Below are 19934 nucleotides of genomic sequence, written 5' to 3'. Positions count from 1 at the left end.
TTCATTACCTTTGACCCCTGACCGGGGCCAGCACCACCAGCCAATCAGATCGCTCCGTTCTGCTGCCACACGCATCCGGATCAGAACTCTGGATCCAGTCTCCTTGCATGTCAAAGGTCAAGGTTTGAATCCCAAACCGGGATCCCTGCAGGTTCTGGATCCCTGCAGGTTCTGGATCCCTGCTGGTTCTGGATCCGGTCGGTTCTGGATCCCTGCTGGTTCTGGATCCGGTCGGTTCTGGATCCCTGCTGGTTCTGGATCCGGTTGGTTCTGGAGAACCAGGCTGTGTGGGAATCCTCTCGGCTTCGGAGTTGATCGTTTTTTTCAGCCACAAAAACAAAGACGATCCGTCTGCATGAAGGGATTCTGTCAGGTTCTGACCCGGTTCCAGTGGTGAGACAACCTGCCCCCAACCAGCAGGATGAGGTGGATCATTTCGGTCTGAGCGACCTTTGACCCCATCTGGAGCTCACCTCCAGAAGGACCGGCTGGTCGAAGAGCGGAACGGAGAGTCCGGCTCCGGTTCTTCTCCGGTCCCAGACCAGGTGGTCTGAGGAGCGCTGCCTGACCCGGTTCTGGTCCATCACACCTGGCAGATGTTGTAGTAGACGGTGTGCGCCCGGTGGGGGCCCGGCGGGTCGCCCGGCGGGAGCCGGTGGGAGTGGATCTCCGTCATGGGAACGCTGATGCTGTAGGAGTTGCTCTGGCGGTTCTGGGTTCCGTACGACGGAACCGCCTGCAGGGAAACAGAACCGGTTAGAACTCAGAAGAACGACATTCCTGCTGATTCCTCGGTTTTCCATAAATTCAGCTGAGAAAACTAAACCTGTTGCCCCCGACGATACGTGAAGGAACATCTGACTGGGAATTTTTATGACTAAAACTTTGTTGAACCTCGAAACAAACTGAACAGAGCTGGTGATCCGGATCCATGTCAGAAAAACCCGACCCGGATGACCCGGATGGACCCGACCCGGTCAGTAAAAGTTCTGGCCCCTGCTTTACGTCTCCTGGCTGATGCTAATAAATCCATCGCCTGTTTTTTACCTTTCCTGTTTCGCTCAGAGGAAAATCTTTTCGGCACAGGTGTGCGATGATGCCTGCGGCCAGGGCGTCGCCAAGGACGTTGATCATGGTGCGAAACCTGTCGCTGTGGGGCCAGAAGGGGGCGCCATCAGACTCCAAACACAAGGAACCGTCTCTGCTTACACAAGGACAGTTACCGATATTCAGTACTTACAGGATCCAATCAATGGCCACAATCAGAGTGATGTCATCAGGTGGCAGGCCCACAGAGGTGAGGACGATCACCATGGTAACCAGTCCGGCCTGAGGGATGCCGGCGGCTCCGATGCTGGCGGCTGTGGCCGTGATGCTGGAAGACGAGGGAGACGGTCAGAGTCCAGTTGCTCTTTTTGGAGGAACAAATGAGAGAATCGTCTGCATACGGGCGAATCCCCTCGTCTGCACGGAGACGCCCAAACTGTTTCTGCTCAGGCCAGGTGAGACTCCTCACCTGATGGTGACCAGCTGGCCGAGGTCCAGCTCATAATCGTTGACTTGAGCGATAAAGATGGCCGCCACCGCCTCGTACAGTGCCGTGCCGTCCATGTTTATGGTGGCTCCAACAGGCAGGACGAAGCGGGCGATCTGCCGGTCGACGTGGCAGTTCTCCAGCAGGCACTTCATGGTGATGGGCAGCGTGGCAGAGCTGAGGAACATGGAGGTTTCACTCCGTTTCTATCAGAGCTCAGGATGATGCCGGAGGCTGCAGCGGCACTGACCTGGAGGAGGTGGCCAGCGCGATGACCATGGCCTGCAGAAGTCCCCGGATGTAGCTGAACGGGTTCTTCCTGGTGAGGAGGAAGTAGAAGAGAGGGAGGAGGACGAGGCCGTGGACGAAGAGGCCGGTGAGGACGGTGATGCCGTACCAGCCCAGCTTCTTCCCCAGCGTGCTCGGGTCCTGCATGTCCAGGATCTTCCCCGCAACCAAGAAGATGATCCCAAACGGGAAGTACCTGAGGAGACAGCAATGTCCTGAAGGCGGAGCCAAAAAAAGGGCGGAGTCCTGCAGAGGGACGGGTCTATGACATCACAGGTTGCATCTTTCCAGATCAACTCAACCTCAGAAGACTGAGAATCGTTTTGTTGGAGCTGAAATTCTTGGGAATTTTTCAGATTCAGACAAAGAAAAGGGAACAAATTGTGTTGACAACAGATCCAAAGACCCAGACGCAGGTTCAGCTCCTGAGTTTAGTTCTGGTTACATCTAGACGGAATCCAAGGAGAAGCTCAGAAAGCCTGGACCTGCTGATCCGACCGCTTTGACTCACCACACAGCAGCGTTGATGATCTTCATCACGCACTCGTTGATGCACTGACAGACGTTGACCAGCGGAGCGCCGCGCTCTCCCATCCTGCCCAGCAGCAGCCCTGCACAGCAGCCAAGCAGCATTTACTCTCTGAGCAACAGGAAGTTCCTCTCCAACACGAATCCTGCTGATTTCCAGGATGATTCCCTGGGAATCCTGGAAATGTTTGGTCATTTCTGCTGCTTCTGATCTGGACATGATGAACGACTTGCCTTTGCAGGTCAGAGAGGCCCCTTCACTGTCCACCATTATAGCTCGTCTTAAAACCATTTATTTTACTTGCCTTTCAGGATCCAGTTTTAAATTGTGTTTGTTTTTTAAACTGTAAGAGTTTTTATGTTTTTTATTTATTTTTTATTGTTGTGTTTTGATGTGCAGCACTTTGTATCAGCTGTGGTTGTTTTAAAGTGCTTTATAAATAAAGTTGGTTTGGTATGAAGGTCAATCATCAGAGCAACTTCAGCTTCAAAACTTCTACATTTCTCAGAAAACAGATGAAAAGTTGGAAAACTTTCCATCTGAGGGAGGAAACTTCAGGGTGTTTCTGTCAGACAAGCAGAAAACCTGCAGCCCAGAGAAAAGATCCAGGCTGCTGCACACCCAGAGTGGAAACTTCACGTAGCAGATTATATTCTGAATCCAGCTGGTAATCTGATTACTGAGAGCCGAATTCAGTTACAGTCCATCGAACACAAGTTACAGATTTTATACACCAAGCAAGTTTATTGAAAACAAAAATCTTCATATCTAATAAAGTGAGTGACCAGCCTAGGCATGCTAGTTGCTAACCTCTCCAGTGTATACACCAGCCTATGCAAGGCTAACGCTAGCTTATTAAATGCTAACGCTAGCTAGCACTCTCCTCCTCATTTGCCAGAGTTGGTTGCCGAGTTACCAGTGGTGATCTATGATTAATCAGATCAGTAGGTTCAGAATGGATGTAGACCAGGGGAGGACCTGGAGAACCTGGAGGACCTGGAGGGCCTGGAGGACCTAGAGGACCTAGAGAGCCTGGAGGACCTGGAGGACCTGGAGGGCCTGGAGGACCTGGAGGACCTGGAGAACCTGGAGGACCTGGAGGCCCTGGAGGGCCTGGAGGACCTGGAGGACCTAGAGAGCCTGGAGGACCTGGAGGGCCTGGAGGACCTAGAGGACCTAGAGAGCCTGGAGGACCTGGAGGGCCTGGAGGACCTGGAGGACCTGGAGGGCCTGGAGGACCTGGAGGACCTAGAGAGCCTGGAGGACCTGGAGGGCCTGGAGGACCTAGAGGACCTAGAGAGCCTGGAGGACCTGGAGGACCTGGAGGGCCTGGAGGACCTGGAGGACCTGGAGAACCTGGAGGACCTGGAGGGCCTGGAGGACCTGGAGGACCTGGAGGGCCTGGAGAACCTGGAGGGCCTGGAGGACTTGGAGGACCTGGAGGACTTGGAGGACCTGGAGGACTTGGAGGGCCTCCTGCAACCTTTAGATGTGTCTCTACTTCAACACACCTGAGTCAAACACTGAGGTCGTTAGCAGAACCTGATGCACTGAGGAGGATCCAGGTGTGTTGGACCAGGGAGACATTAAGAGCTGCAGGACTCGGACCTCCAGGACCAGGACTGCCCACCGCTGATGTAGCCTCTTGCCATAAGGAAGTATCCACTGCTGCTTGTGTAACAGTCTTAATTTTGGCCCTAATGCCCTGCCATACTCACCCATGGTGGCGGAGAAGATAACGATGCCGAGGACGTTCATCTGCTGGCTGCTGCCAGGACTCGTCTTGTAGATGACATCTGGGGGTGGAGTCAGCTCCAGGTAGACTGTCCGTCCTTTAGGGTCGTTGTCGTCGGGGACAACGTAGACAAAGTTGGGCTGGATGGTTTTGGTTGGGACTCTGAGGATGGGGATCAGGTCCGTTTTGTACTGCAGCAGCAGAGTCAGGTGGTTAGAGGAAGCAGAACTGACAGGAGCTTCAAACCTGTGAGGAGGTTTACCTGCTGGAACGTGGCTTCGATCAGGTTGGAGGGAACCATGTTTCTGTGGGTGAAGGAGAGAAGAGCCAGCAAATAAACAGGAAGCCTTCATCACAGACACAGTTGGAGCTGCACTGGGCCGTGTGCTCGGTCCACTGCTCTTTACTGTTCTTGCTCAGTTCTGCACAGCCAAGAACAGAACCAAACATCCTGAAGTTAAACCTGAAGTACGGCAGCCCAGAGAGGGACAATAATCTGTCTGTGTCCACTCCCACCTCATCTCCTCAGCCCAGCAGAGACTGAGGCCTCCATCAATTACTGGACCCAGACTGGTGCTGCTGGTCAGAGTCCTGTCCAAATCAATGTTGGACCCAGAGGTTCCCATCAGAACACGCCTTGTTCCACTGTTCTACGGTTCAGTTCTGACCCTTGTGTGTCCAAAGTAGGAGCTCTGGGTGGCTCTGTCCCCGGGTTCTCTGGCGGTCCTCTCTTGGATCTCTTCAGTGTGTGCTGCCCCCTGCAGGCCAGCGATGTCTCAGAGTCCTGACCAACTGCAGGAGCTTCCTCTGCTCTCTGGAACCGCAGGAAGTTCTTACAGCACAACAAAAACAGACGGCAGGCTGCTGCACGCTCAGAGGTCAGAGGTCACCAGGATGACGGTGAAGTGTTGAAGCGGCGCGTGCAGCTCCTGTCAGACCTGGGTCTGCAAACGTGCAGCAGCAGAGATCAGTGACTCGGTTAATCTGCCTCTCATCCCGCAGGATTACTAAAAATACCGCCATGAGCCGGAGCTCTGAGGGGATGAAGAGCTGCAGCGCTGCTACGGTTTGTTGACCCTCGTTGGACTCATCATTTCTGGATAAAACTGATCAGCTCAGCTTCATTCATGCAGCTGCAGCCTTCGTCTCATGCTGCAGGTTGCTAGGTTACATCTTTAGCACTGGTGACTGACTGGTTGGACATTAGAAAGGAGACGAATGTCTCTTTACATCCCAGACGAGACAAAGTTAATACCAGCCACTATGTCATCTGTTTGCTGATGAGATCATTTCAAAATGGGTTTTTATTTCAGGGCATCAGAGTAAAGGTGGCTGAAGACCAAAACATTCCTGTTGTGACTTTTTTACACTTCTATGTTGTTCAGTATATTTTGCATGATAAGTGACTGATTTTATATGTGAAGCATAATTTACATGATGATGATTAATTGAATTGAACATGATTGTATATAATTACAAAGGTGCCGTAATTTATTTGACTAGAGGAAGTCTTTTATTTTGAGGAATGCTGAACAGGATCTGGTTGTGTTTTGTCGCTGTCTTGCTTTTGTTGATGTTGGTTGCTAGGTTACGAGCAGCTGTCGTCGTTTTTCTCAATAAAAACTGAACAGAAATGTTGAGTAAAAGACAAACGTAACATTTCCACCATTTCTAAGACTGTTTTCCTTCGATGGCAGGTTGGCCTCCAGGGCTTGTAAAGCAAAATAACTTAAAGCAAATCACTCAGTATGCCACCTCCTCCACACAATGAAAATGACCTTTGACCTCCCTCACCTGATCAGGTCGAGCAGGGCATCGGCCGAGGTCATGACCGGCCCGCCGCCCAGACGGTTGCTCTCCATCTCCGTCCCCGTGCCGGGCTTGATGATGAGGACGAGGACGATGCCAACCACCACGGCGATGAAGGTGGTCCACAGGTAGTAGGTGACGGTGAGGACGCCCATCCTGCAGCACGCTTTGGACTCCATGGAGGACAGGCCGGACATCAAGCTGCAGGACAAACAGGAGGACACAAACGTCAGGCAGCCTGTGGAGCCCCAGGAATGCCTCCGCACCAAATCAGCCCTTAAATTATAGAACGATATTAGTGCCGAAATGCAGACTACAGCCCACCTAGCAGTGGCTACTTCCTTGTCACAATGTGAAGCTACCTATTGATCTGATTAAGGACAGACTGGCACCAGTAGCTGAGACAGGCTAGCATTAGCCTTAGACAGGTTAGCATTAGCCTTAGATAGGCTAACAACTAGCATGCCTATGCTGGTCACCTGACCAACCTTTGAGCTTTCACTAATCAAAAATGATTTATGGTGACTTCAGGCATTGTATCCAAACATTTGTCTTTATAAAGTTTCCTTTAAAGGAGAAAGCACAAGTCACCAAATGTAGCCTAGGCATGCTAGCTGTTAGCCTTTTCAATGCCAGTACTAGCCTATCAAAAGCTAACACTATGTGCTAATGGAGAGCACAGGAAGAACATAAATAATACATGAGCAGTCTCAGCATGGTAGTCATCAGCCCCTCTAATGCTAACGTTGGTTAGCACTCGTCTCATTGGCTGCTCAGTTACCGGTGGGGCTGGCTTTGGATTGGACACGGCCTCATGCAACAATAAAGTAGCCACCGCTAGGTGCGCGATAGTCTCAATTTTGGTGCTGATTCTACCAAATGTTTTAACTTCATCCATCTTATCGTGTTTATCGGGTCGCGGGTCCAGACTTTCACCTGAAAAAATAAAAAGGTGCAAGAGTTCAGCCTCAGCTGGAAACATCACCGGGTGTCAGTCAGTCTGCTGCTCTGGAGCCTCCAGGCGTCAAGATGGAAACACAGCAATGACCTGCTGCTACCCATCAACCTGGGAAGGGTCAAAGGTCATCCCCAGAGCATCTGAAGTCCACTGTTCTCATGACAGACAGAACCAAACGGCAGAAACTCCTCCAAGCATGTGTGAAGCACGGAGGTGGACGGATGGTGATGAGGGTTATCGGGTCAAAGGTCAGGACAGATTCATCATCACAGCCCGGATCGTCTGCCAGCTGTTTGGGCTCCCGGTTCTACCGGTCCTAAAGGTTCTGGTTCTTCATGCATCAGCGCCTGCAGTTGGATCAGAACCAGAACTGGACCGTTCTTAAACAGACCGCTGAGCCGGTTCTGCCCGCTCCTACCTGGACGTGATGAGAGGAAGGATGAGCATCTTCAGCATCCTCATCAGCAGCTCTCCAGGGAAGGAGAAGTAGATCTTGGCCTGAGGACAAAACAGAGACGGAGTCCAACTCCATCATGGGTCTAATCAAAGTAAAACCTTCTCATCAGCTCTGAATTAAACAAACCAGAATCATGTTTCACTCTTCTTCTGCACATAAAAACACATTTTCAGATAACAAATATCTAATTATCACAGTGGAAAATGTTTTAGTCTGGTCTGATCCAGAAGGCCAGGCTTTCAGACGGTGCATGAATGCATCACGGTGGGAGTCTTTCCTACAGCGATGCAGCCTCTGAATGCTAACCAGCCAAAACGACAGGCTGCTTCCACAATTAGAAAGGAGGCAGAAACCATGTGCGGCTCCTCAGATCTATTTATTTACATCTATGTGATCCCAGTGGCTCAGATTATGGGTCATAAACCATCTACAATACGGCCTGATCGGACTCTCTGGTCCAGAACTGGACTGGTTCCAGTCCCACCTCAGCAACAGGAACTTCTTTGTGTCAATAGGTAATTTCTCATCAAAGAGGTCAGAGGTCACATGTGGGGTTCCCCAAGGTCCAATCCTAGGACCCCTCTTATTTACAATCTGTATGCTCCCACTGACTCAGGTTAACAGGAAATAAGATCAGTTACCATGACAACACAGATGATACACAGCGCTACATTATGATGTCATCAGGTGACCTTTGACCCCATCCAATCACTGAACAGACGCTGAGAACAGATAAATGTGAGGATGAGATTAAACTTTCTAAATCTGAACAGAAGCTGAAGTTATTATGTTTGGACCTAAAGAGGAACAATCTAGAGTTGTAGATCTAGAGTCATGATCTAGAGCTATAGCTCTAGAGTCATATAGAGTCATAGATCTAGAGTTATAGATCTAGAGTTATAGAGAATCATAGATCTAGAGTTGTAGATCTAGAGTCATGATCTAGAGCTATAGCTCTAGAGTCACAGAATCAGATCTAGTCATAGATCTAGAGTCAATGCACAACTTCAGTTATTACAGCTGGAAACCAGAGGTCAGGCTGACCTCTGACCTGAACCTTCAGGCGGTTGGAAAGCGGGCCGTCTACCAGCCGGATGATTTCCAGGAGGAAATGTTCCCTGAATCGCTGACAAAACAGATTATCTTTGATTTACTGAGTGAATTATTGTATTAAAATGCAACAACCTGGTGTAAAGTGTTAAGCTGGACCTGCTGCAGTATGATCCAGTTCTTATCCATTTCTTCTTCTTTCATATTAATTCCTGCATTAGCTACATCAGGCTAGCGTAGCGCTGACGTTAGCCTTGTGTGCTAAACATGCTCCACAAATAAAACGCAGTTGCCTCTTACAGGGACGGATTACTGATGCTGGATTTGGACTGAGTGTTGTTAAAGCTCCCAGGCAGCGGTTGGCAGGAGCAGCCTGTCCTGGCAGAGGTCGAAGGTCACTCGCCTTTACAGGGACAGGAAGAACCTCACAGGAAGTTAAAGCAGTGCAGAGACATGAATAGTTGATTGAGCTACCTGACAGTGTTCTTCAAGCTAACAGTAACTAGCTGACCCTGCAGGAAACAGTTAACCTTCCTGTCAGGAATAGACTTCCTGCTCTGATCTATGTGACCTAGATCTATCTGTCCTAGTGACACTGTCTCTTTCAGAGGCACAAACTAAAATCAAACTTAAGGCTCATTTTGATGAGTGGTCAAAATAATGACGGGCAACTGAACGCACCTTAAAACTGGATTCTAGAACAATCACAGCGATGCAGATGAAACTGGGTCAGACTTTCAGAGTCTGTGCACCAAAAATGCCAAACAGAACATCCAGAACCTCCGGGTCAAACCGAGTCGGCTTGTTTGGGACTTTGAAACCGGATCAAAACCAGATCCACAGAGCTTCAGTTTATTTCTGCAGCTCATTTCCAACAGCCTCAGCCACTAAAACACTTCACAACAAACAGCAGCACAGCGAGGTAAAAGAAAACAGAAATCAAATTAAGTTTGGTAAAATAATAAGACAAATATTAAACTGGCAGATTCCAAAAGCTAATAGTGACTAAAAACCAAACAGTATTGAGTTTTAGCTGCAGCGATGTCCTTCCTCCTTTTCTCTTCAGCCGGAGTTGAAGGAGGAAAGACGAGTTTCAGTCTGGAGTTCAGCAGCCAGAGGGAGACGATCCACAGAGAGGCTCCGTCTGCTTTGGGACGGACGGGAAAAGCTGCAGCCGACCTCAGGGCTCCGGGTGGCTGTAGGGCTGCTAGAGCTCACTTCAGCACGAACGACCCAAAAACTCTTAAAAACCATCAATGAAGCCTTAAATGTGATCCGAAGGCAGCAGGGAGCCAGTGAAGGGGAGCCGGGGTCACAGATTCACGCCTCCTAGTTTTGCTCAGCAGACGAGCTGCAGCATTTCGTTTGCTCTGCTAAAAGCCTCAGAACAAACAGTTACAATCATCTAAACGGCAAAATCAGACTTTATCTTAGCAAAGGTCCTCAGCTGAAAGAAACCGGCTTTGATGGCAGCGCTAACATGCTAATCAAATTTAACACAGGATCAACAATCACACCCAGATTTTTCACAAATGGACGACAGAAGGAGGACGGGGGACCAACCAGGGGGCCACGTCCAAGAGAGGACGGCAGCGACCAAACACAGTCTCAGCTTTTCCTCATTCAGGGTCAGAAAATGTCTGAACGTCCTGAAGACGATGATCCTGTAACATCGGCACAGCAGACCGGCCGCCATGCTACAGGCAGACGGATCTGAACGAGTCTGCAGAGACTTGGTGCTTTTTAAAGCTACAACCCAGAGGCAGAACAGGCCCCACATGGGCCCTGAGGGACCTGCAGAGGACCAGCGCTGCCCGGATCTACTGTTTGCTTCTTTTAATGATATAATTCATTTATCCCCCTTTAATCCTCCTGCTGTCATTTTATCTGCAGAATATCCAACCACAACCGGGTCGGGCCTGACAGAACCAACAGGTAACCAGCATCCCACCAGAACCGTCAGAACCTGCTCCAAATGAGGAATGGACCCAGGTTTCTGGACCCAGCATCGTCGCTAGCTGTTTCCTGTTAGCCGCCACCGCTAACAGTTCTGATGGTCCAATGAGAACAGGGGTGTCCAAAGTGGGTCCTGGAGGCCCGGCATCCTGGTGTTTTAGTTCTCCCTGGTTTAACACACCTGGATCCAGTAGAGAGGAACACTGACCTGCTGAGAAGGCCGGATGCCGGGCCTCCAGGACCCACTTTGGGCACCGCTGGCTTAGAAGAACGAAAACAAGAAGTGAGGCGATCCGGGTCTCTGAGGTCCGACTGTCCCCTGGACCCGGACAGACTGGGACGGGTCCGGATCCAACCAGGAGACTCTGGACGGATCCAGTTCCCTCATTCCAGTTAAATCCAACAGAATGACCTTTGACCTTCTGGTCCACAGTCCAGTACAGGTTCTGGTTCTGCTGATCAGAGAGTTTCAGGAGAACGTCCAGAGGGCAGAAACCATGGAAACGATGGACAACCAGGTGACCTTTGACCCCTTAGAAGGTTCTGACCAGATCAGACCTGTGGAGTCCCAAAACCCGGAGTTCTACTGGTGAAGGTCCAACAGAACCAACCAGGAACCAGAGCAACATCAGAACAGCCCCAGAGTTCTGGTCCTCCTAACAGAACTTTAGGTCCAGTAAGAACCGAGTCATACGGGGTTCCTGTTCTGGACTCCATCAGAACTTTTGGGTCAGTGTCAGAAGGAAAAGTTCTGATTGGAGCAACTCCAGAACTTCTTTCCAACCAGAACCGTCCAGAACTCCAGCTGACCCGGTTCTGCAGGTTCCTGCTGATGACCCGTTCATTTGGACTGTTGGTCCTGGAGCAGAAACATCAGGAACCTGCTTGGTTCTGAACCGGGTCAGCTTGCTGTCTGAGGCTGAAGCTGTGCTGTAAGTGGGCCGGTACGCAGGTCAGAGGTCAGAGGTCAGCCTGGGGAAAGTCTTTGGAAGATAAAGTTTATTTATACGAAGTGGAACATTCAAATCACCGTCCTGGATTTCCGTGTCTGATCTGTGGAACCTGCAGCAAACAGCTGCGAACAGCGACTGAAGCCAAACACAAACATTTCATCCCTCCGTCGTCTTCGGTTTCCTGCCTCCATCTTTAGCTTCCTGCCATCAGATGAAACGATTCCAACGAAAACAACCTGACCGGTTGATCAATGCCCTGCTTCAGTTATTGATCATCATGTACAGATGCACAAACAGCTGCATCATTTTTCAGCCAACGTTTTGGCGCCCGCTGCAGCGCGGCACCCAGATGCGTCGCATGTGATGCGTACGAATGTTTGGCTCCACTGTGTCAAATATCCATATTTATCAATAGATGTGTCCAACTGATCCAGTTTGGTCAACAGAACAGGTGAAGACGTTTAATTACAGAAAAATTATTACTGAGAAATTAAATTTGTCTGCAGTAGAAAATATTAAATACAACAGAAAGAATTTATTTTAAAAACCAGCTTTTTACTTTCTCTTTAATTTCAAAGTTAATAACATTTATCTGACTTCTAAACAGACTTTAGAGCCAAATCTGATTTATTTATTAAACCTTTAATACAGGAAGCATTTTAATAAGAGAATCATGTTCTGACTGCTGAATATTCTTCTTAATTTAAACTGGATGTTTTTTTTTCAGTAACATGAGAAAGTTACAAATCTACAATAATTTCCTAAAAAAACTGTTAGAATTATTATATGCTTAGTTATTAATTAAGAAGTGAAAAAAATACTTCTGACTTGACTATGTAGGCTCAGAAGACATAAAAGTTTTAAAGTATTTAGTCCTTCATTACTTCTCCCTGGTTGCCATGGAAACAACATGACTTTAGAGGTCAGCATGTTGCTGCTGAAGGAATGAAATCAAGCTGAATTAGATCCAAATCATTTTTAGATTTTAGAGACAAAATGTTCTGAACTGTAAACATTTAGAAAGTAACGAGTTACAAAGTTACGTCAGTCTGTGAATCACTCACAACGTTCTGTGAAGAATTTTGACAGATATGTACCAATCGTCTGGTTCTGATCGGTGAAGCAGAACCAGAACCGTTTGGGCCAAGCGGAGCTGCAGTCAGAAACACTGAGTCCAGAGAGGTTCTGGTTGCGGCCCGGTTGGAGGTTCCGTACCTGTGTGGACAGCTCGGTTCCTCTCAGCATGAAGCCCAGCGTGCAGCCGGTAACCACGGCGATGACCGACAGCGTCAGCAGCCCGTTCCTCTGGCAGAAGCCCCTCATGTTCCTCCAGCAGTCCCCGCCCACGCCGGCCCTCAGCCAGGCCCTGACCCGGCCCGCCGGGTCGGACCGGGCCTCCTCCTCGCCGCCGCCGGGCAGCAGAAGCTCGTCCATGGCCTCCGAGGTGGTGGGGTCGTCCTGGCAACGAGGCGCGGGGCAGCCGGCCTCTTCCATGAGGGAGAAACAATCAGCAACAGCAGGCTGCAGGAGGCTTACCGCCTTAAGAGGCTTAAGGTGGAGCGGAGGGGGGCGGCGTTTCCTCTTCACTCCTTCAGGAAGGTCATCAGAGGTCAATGAAACCGACTCCATCAGCAGCAGCGCAACTCACCAACAGGAAGTGATGTCACGTCCTGTGACCCAGACTCTGGTCTCCAAGTTCGTGCAAGAAAACCTTAAAACAAACCAGGGGCCCAGAGTGGGGCCAGTGTGGGATCAGAGTGGGGCCAGTGTGGTACCAGTGTGGGGCCAGTGTGGGCCTAGAGTGGGGCCTGTGTGTGTCAGGTGTGCTCAGAGTGGGGCCAGTGTGGGATCAGAGTGGGGCCAGTGTGGTACCAGTGTGGGGCCAGTGTGGGCCTAGAGTGGGGCCTGTGTGTGTCAGGTGTGCTCAGAGTGGGGCCAGTGTGGGGTCAGAGTGGGGCCAGTGTGGGGTCAGAGTGGGGCCAGTGTGGGCCTAGAGTGGGGCCTGTGTGTGTCAGGTGTGCTCAGAGTGGGGCCAGTGTGGGCCCAGAGTGGGCCTAGAGTGGGGCCTGTGTGTGTCAGGTGTGCTCAGAGTGGGGCCAGTGTGGGGCCAGTGTGGGCCCAGTGTGGGGCCAGTGTGGGCCTAGAGTGGGGCCTGTGTGTGTCAGGTGTGCTCAGAGTGGGGCCAGTGTGGGATCAGAGTGGGGCCAGTGTGGGCCCAGAGTGGGGCCAGAGTGGGATCAGAGTGGTGCGAGTGTGGGGCCAGTGTGGGCCCAGTGTGGGCCTAGAGTGGGGCCTGTGTGTCAGGTGTGCTCAGAGTGGGGCCAGTGTGGGGCCAGTGTGTGTCAGGTGTGCTCAGAGTGGGGCCAGTGTGGGGCCAGTGTGGGCCTAGAGTGGGGCCTGTGTGTGTCAGGTGTGCTCAGAGTGGGGCCAGTGTGGGCCCAGAGTGGGCCTAGAGTGGGGCCTGTGTGTGTCAGGTGTGCTCAGAGTGGGGCCAGTGTGGGGTCAGAGTGGGGCCAGTGTGGGGTCAGAGTGGGGCCAGTGTGGGCCTAGAGTGGGGCCTGTGTGTGTCAGGTGTGCTCAGAGTGGGGCCAGTGTGGGCCCAGTGTGGGGCCAGTGTGGGCCTAGAGTGGGGCCTGTGTGTGTCAGGTGTGCTCAGAGTGGGGCCAGTGTGGGATCAGAGTGGGGCCAGTGTGGGCCCAGTGTGGGCCCAGAGTGGGGCCAGAGTGGGATCAGAGTGGTGCCAGTGTGGGGCCAGTGTGGGCCTAGAGTGGGGCCTGTGTGTGTCAGGTGTGCTCAGAGTGGGGCCAGTGTGGGGTCAGAGTGGGGCCAGTGTGGGCCTAGAGTGGGGCCTGTGTGTGTCAGGTGTGCTCAGAGTGGGGCCAGTGTGGGCCCAGAGTGGGGCCCACTCCACCTGAGTTTGTGCGGTCCTGGATGAGCGTTGGAGAACGGCAGGATATGGATGAAGGAGCTTGATGTAGAAACATAAAAAACAAAAACATGACAACATACTCATCTGTTGTTAACGTTATAGTTTTATTTTATAGTGAATAGAGAAACAGGTTCTGCTGTTCAGCTTCAGCACTGATGCTAGCAGACGATGCTCTGCATGATGACCAGAGGAACTGGACCTGCTCACCCAGCTTAAAGGGCCAGCGTCATGTGTTTCCAGAGACAGTCTGTAGCTTAATAAAGTAACTGTTACCTTCAATTGTTATGTTTGTTGTAAATATGACTTTTACTCTCTGATTTAATATCTTGAAGTTGGGCCTCTGTCTCTTTCTGAAGCTCCGCCTCCAGGAAGTCGTCCCAACATGGCTCCTCTATTAACCCTTTAACGTTTCTACCAGCGCTGCTCTGAGCAGCAGCTCCTATAGTGAGCTCAGCAACTAATTGCTGCTGGCTAGTCTGAAGCAGCTGAGAGGGGGAGGAGCTTCACCTTGAAGGCGGGGCTAGGTCTACCAGGTGTTTCTAACAGCTGGATGGTTGCCATGGAGATTAAAGGATTCCTCAAACATGAAAGAATCAAGGCAACAGTGCAGGGAGTAATAATATAACATGATAAAAACAGTTGATTTACAAGATACTGGACCTTTAAATAAATCAGTTCAGTTCTGGACTCCAAGCTTCTGTTAAAACACATAAAAGAAAACTGCTAACTTCAATCTGAAAACCTTCAACAGATTATTCTGCTAATCTCAACATGACCAGAGATCATCTCTGGATTAAACAGAATCTGACCGGACCTCCAGGTTCCGACAGATCACACATCACAGTCTGGTTCCTGGTTCTGATCCATTTACTTCACACAACACCGACCAGAACCCGGACAGATCTACAGGAGGGATAACAGGAAGTGATGTCACAGAGGGTGGAGGTCCTGGTTCTGATGGTGAGGGACCCTCTGTTCAGGTTCTGGTTCAGGTATAGAACCGGTTCTGATTCATTCTGGTCAGACTGTCTGGTAGAACGGTTCTGAGCCTGCCAGACGAGGTTCAGGGACAAACATTCAATTTAAAATGTTTGGGGTTAGGTGGAACAGGTGGAAGCTGGAATCGAACCTACAACCTTCCGATCACAGGTCGACCGCTCTACCCACACAGCCACAGTCGGCTTGAACATCTGTGGGCTCACCGCCCAGCGCCCCCTGCAGGAGGAAGCAAGCGCCACACCATTAATACAGCAATAAGAGCAGCAAACACCTGCAGGTCGTATGGGCAGGGGTCAAAGGTCAGGGATAGGGGTTCCCTCTTTAAGTCTCTTATTCAAGTCATAGTTCCTGCTCTCTGCAGCGGTTGGAGAGAGCAGAGTGACCCGCCCCTTCCTGGGGGCCCCGCCCCTTCCTGGGGGCCCCGCACCTTCCTGGGATCCCCGCCCTACTCCGCGGGCCCCGCCCCTTCCTGGGGGCCCCGCCCCTTCCTGGGGGCCCCGCCCCTTCCTGGGGGCCCCGCACCTTCCTGGGATCCCCGCCCTACTCCGCGGGCCCCGCCCCTTCCTGGGGGCCCCGCACCTTCCTGGGATCCCCGCCCTACTCCGCGGGCCCCGCCCCTTCCTGGGGGCCCCGCACCTTCCTGGGATCCCCGCCCTACTCCGCGGGCCCCGCCCCTTCCTGGGGGCCCCGCCCCTTCCTGGGGGCCCCGCACCTTCCTGGGATCCCTGCCCTACTCCGCGGGCCCCGCCCCTTCCTGGGGGCCCCGCCCCTGCCATCACCACCTGATGAGCAGCAGCGCGGCGAGCGCCGCGTAGCCCAGGACGAGGCAGAGCACCTTGAGCAGGCGGTCGTTCCTCTGCTCCAGCTCCGGACTCAGGACCTCCATGAAGGTGACGAAGAGGAAGGTCCCGCCGGCGAGGCCCTGCAGCAGCAGCGACGCCACGCCGGCTGCCAGCGTCCGCACCGCCTCCACGCCCATCCCCGCTGCCGCGCCCAGGGGGATCGTCATGGCGACGGCGGTAGCCAGCTTGGCGGCGTCCTTCATGCCGAGCGCCGCCTTGGCCACGTTGACGCCTAGCGCTGCGGCGGCCAGCGTCTCGTGGACGGCCACGCCCAGCAGCAGGCCGCCCAGCTTGGCGCCGTCCTCCTGCAGGCCCAGCGCCACGCCTTCGAACAGCGAGTGGGCCGACAGCGCCAGAACCAGGCCGGCCAGCCGCAGAGGCCCCGCCCCAGCCAGGTGTCCCGGTCCAAAGTGTCCGTGGCGATGGCCGCCACCCAGGAAGGGGGCGTCGTACTCCGAGTCGCTGCCGGGTTCCGAGCCGCCGGTGTTGAACGTCTCCAAGGCGATGAAGGACGGCTTCTCCTTCCTGAAGGTCAGGACTGCCTGCTCCACAAACAGCATGATGAAGAAGCCCACCATCATCATGGTCTCAGCCAGCGGGTAGTCGCTGCTGACCTGCAGCTGCTGCAGGACGCCGGCCGCCTGCAGGGGGAGCAGCCAAGCTTAGACAAGTTTGATTTTTACCACTAAAGTAACTACAATTAATCATAATTTCAAATTTACCAATATTTGTGGGACACACACTGGAGAAAATAGTAAAGAAGCGTGAAAGAGTCGAGGCCAAAGTAAAGGGGCCATGAGGAACTGTTCGTTTACTCTATCTTTTATCATTTATTCTGAAAATCTCTTATCATGACTAGAATTTTGACTTATTGTCTTGAAAAAATTGCATTAATGTTGTTAAAAAACAAAACTGGCTTTATTAGAAATGTTGCTGTGACGACTTGCTGAAGGCGGAGCTTCAGGAAGAGCAAGAGTTCTTAAAGGGACAGATGCCCAATTTCAAGGCGTTAAATACTGAAGTCATATTTGATACACATAGTATTTCTATAACAGCTGAAGGTAAAATAGCTACATGATAGTGCCTTAAAATGGCCCAACATGCCTGGAAAACACCGTCCCTTTAAAGATGTTACTGAAATCAGCTGCTTATGAAACCGTTTCCTCCTGGCTGCTCTGTGTGTGTGTGTGTGTACCTTGTCTCTGACGGCCGGCAGCAGAGCGTTGAAGCACGTTGCCAGGAACACGCCTCCTCCGAAGCAGTTTCCGAGCGCCAGGCCCCGGTGGTAGCGCCCCGCCTTCTCGCTGTCGGCCAGCAGGAGGCGCACCGGCAGCAGGATGCCGGCCAGCATCAGCGAGGACAGGCCCAGCAGGCCCAGCAGCTTCACCACCAGGAGCTGCATCCTGAGCTGCAGATGCTACCAGCAGCACAGTGACATCACTTCCTGTGTGGTGGGCGTGGAGGAGCTGCAGCGTCTCTACTGGTTCCACTGGTGGAGAAACAAACACAGCAGCTGTTACTGGGAGTCTCCTGGGGTTCTGGTTCTTCAGCAGCAGCTGATTACTGGGTTATTCTGGGTTACAACCAGAACCAATGGGTCTAAACTGAAGCACAACCTGAAAGTTTCCATTAAATAATAAACCATTAAATTAATTTATTCTTTGGTTCTCAGAACCAGAACCAAACGAGGAGAAGCAGCATTCAGCTTCTATGCACCACAAATTTGGAACAAACTTCCAGAAAACTGTAAAACAGCTGAAACACTGAGTGCCTTTAAATCTTGACTAAAAACCCACCAGTTTAGAGCTGGATTTGAAACGTAATCAATTACGAATTTAATAGCTCTTGGCTTAATGTAATGTTTTGATTGTTGATTCTATGTTGCATGACTCTGTGTTTTTGTGTTTTTATTACATAAAGCACTTTGAAACGCCCTGCTGCTGAAATGTGCTATACAAACAAAATTTGATTGATTGATTGATGACCTAGAAGCTAATATAAAAATACCTAAATTATAAAAAGGACTCAACTCGAATATAAATGAGTGTGCCTCATTTATACAGACTGGTAGAACAATTTCACACTGGTTCTGGGTCAATGGGTCACAAGACCTGGAAGCTATTGAAGAAAAACCCTCAATTTTGACAAAAGAATTCCTGAAAAATAAAAATTCAAAGTGAATCAAAATTCAAAAGGGAAAACAAATGTCTGTGCCTCATCTATAGAGTGATTTCCGAGTTAATCCCAGCAGGAACGTTCAGTAGCTTTGTTCTGTTGCTTTCTGCTCCGGGTCCAGGTCTAACGGTTCCGAATAGAACCAGCCGGTTTAGTTTCTGTTTTTTGGTTCCTATCAGCAGCAGGTTCTGGTCCAAATGAGCGGATTCACCAGAACCTGAGCAGAGACCCTGCTGGATCAGCGCTCTTCAGTTTGGAAACAAAAAGTCCAGTTTAATTAAAAACGCCACAGCAACCTACTTCCGGTAAGCTGTCCTGCTAACAGTAGCTAGCTAAAGCAGCCAACTGGGCCGGAACCGGTCCGCTGGGTTAGAACAACGGTTCTGGACCAAGTTACTGAAGGTACCAGAGCATCTTTAGAACCACAGGAACCAGCTCCACCCCAAACAGAACCACACCATGGTTACCTGCTCGAACATCCGTCCTCCGCTCCGGCAGGTGCATCAAAACACTTCCGTTTCAGCGTCAGACTCAACGTGCACACTGATTGGTGGGTTCCTAGTGACGTAGAACCACTTTCTAAAGCGCGTTTTTCTGTATTTACACCTAAAAGCGGATCATTTTGTTCCAACTTTTGTTGTTAAAGCATAACTGGAAGTTTTTACTTCAACATTTTTATTTATTTTTTTATCAAAACCTTTTTTCATTCTTTTTTTTTTTTTTATTAACAAACATTTAGAATCAAATGCTTGCCTTCTTCTTGCTGGATCCAGAATTTGGTTCTTTCAGTTTGAACATTTTCTGCAACAGGCTCCTGCGGTTTGGATGCAAAGTGATGAAACCAAGACAAAGACTTCAGAACATCTGCTCCTCTTTTAATAGTAACCTGTCTGCTGATTAGGCAGATTTAACTAAACTGGAAAATATGTTTGAAATACTTTGAAGGAATTGCTGTAACTGAAAACTGATGAACTGCCAACACTCTGGCAAGTCAAACTGCAGAGAAAGAATCTTGCCTCGTTTCCACTGAGCAGTATGGTTCGGTTCGGTTCCATTTATAAAGTGGTCCATTGAACCGACCCAACCTACTCCATTCCTGGGCTCTGTAGGTTCACAGGTCAAAGGTCAGGTTCAGACAAAGCCACTGGCGTCACAGTCCACTGTTACGACAGGAAAATGTCACCGATAGCGACAAGATGGTGAAACACTTTCTTGAACACGCTGGACCGCAAAACGACTTACAGAACCAAACCAAACAGAACCGCTGAGCGGAAACACAGCATTCAGAATCCTCCAGACAGAAACCAAGAGGAACAATCACCATCTGCTGTTCAGATCCCTGCTAATCCACCTCCTTGGCTTTTGCAGCTCCTCTTTAATAACCCATCTGTTGAAACGTTCAGGAACCAGGCAGAATCAGAGACCTGCGTTCTGAACGTCCTCGCTCTCCACAGATCTGCTTTAGATTTACTTTAGATTTTATTTGAGCTGTTGAAATGTCAATCGCCTGCTTCCGGTTAAATAGGTCCATTGTTGCCATGGTTACGCATTATAGCAACTGCCCAAAAGAAAAGAGCAACAGCATAGTTCTAAGTTTTGAGGCGATAAAACAAACAGAAATCTATATTTTATGAAGTCCTTCTTCGGTACGGTTTGATCTGTCTGAATCAACCTGCAGGTTGGCTCCAGATCTCTGAACTCCTCCATCGTGGCTTCCAGC

The 19934-nt window shown here is 50.7% G+C and overlaps 2 protein-coding genes across 5 annotated transcripts; both read right to left on the bottom strand.

Annotated features, from left to right (window-relative positions):
* Nucleotides 1-527: 527 nt before the first annotated feature.
* LOC106906491 (excitatory amino acid transporter 5-like) lies at nt 528-13104 on the bottom strand. The gene is made up of 11 exons (XM_014971779.2): nt 12485-13104; nt 7272-7351; nt 5881-6096; nt 4349-4391; nt 4070-4277; nt 2334-2433; nt 1785-2018; nt 1517-1711; nt 1241-1375; nt 1048-1150; nt 528-736 (listed from the first exon to the last, which is right to left on the bottom strand). The coding sequence occupies exons 1-11, from the start codon at nt 12896-12898 to the stop codon at nt 584-586; spliced, it is 1881 nt and encodes a 626-aa protein (XP_014827265.1). The 5' UTR covers nt 12899-13104; the 3' UTR covers nt 528-583.
* A 1179-nt stretch (nt 13105-14283) lies between these two features.
* On the bottom strand, nt 14284-19867 carry LOC106906488 (zinc transporter ZIP3-like). 4 transcript variants are annotated; one of them, XR_015762635.1, is made up of 4 exons: nt 18682-19867; nt 17235-17528; nt 15625-16680; nt 14284-15586 (listed from the first exon to the last, which is right to left on the bottom strand). XR_015762635.1 is itself a non-coding variant. In XM_088004797.1 (3 exons), exons 2-3 carry the CDS (start codon nt 17439-17441, stop codon nt 15973-15975), a joined length of 915 nt encoding a protein of 304 aa, XP_087860923.1. In that variant the 5' UTR covers nt 17442-17528; nt 18682-19867; the 3' UTR covers nt 14284-15972. The 4 variants fall into 4 exon arrangements, 3 of the variants coding, with proteins under 3 accessions (XP_087860923.1, XP_087860924.1, XP_087860926.1); XM_088004797.1 differs by having other exon boundaries at nt 14284-16680; XM_088004798.1 differs by having other exon boundaries at nt 14284-16680; nt 17235-17519.
* Between the last annotated feature and the right edge of the window lie 67 nt (nt 19868-19934).

The sequence above is a fragment of the Poecilia mexicana genome, unplaced genomic scaffold, assembly GCF_051168715.1.
Source record: "Poecilia mexicana isolate PSO_F unplaced genomic scaffold, ASM5116871v1 scaffold_4, whole genome shotgun sequence".
Taxonomy (NCBI): Eukaryota; Metazoa; Chordata; class Actinopteri; order Cyprinodontiformes; family Poeciliidae; genus Poecilia; species Poecilia mexicana.
Note: the sequence above shows the minus strand (reverse complement) of the source record. Positions and strands in the feature narration are given on the sequence as shown.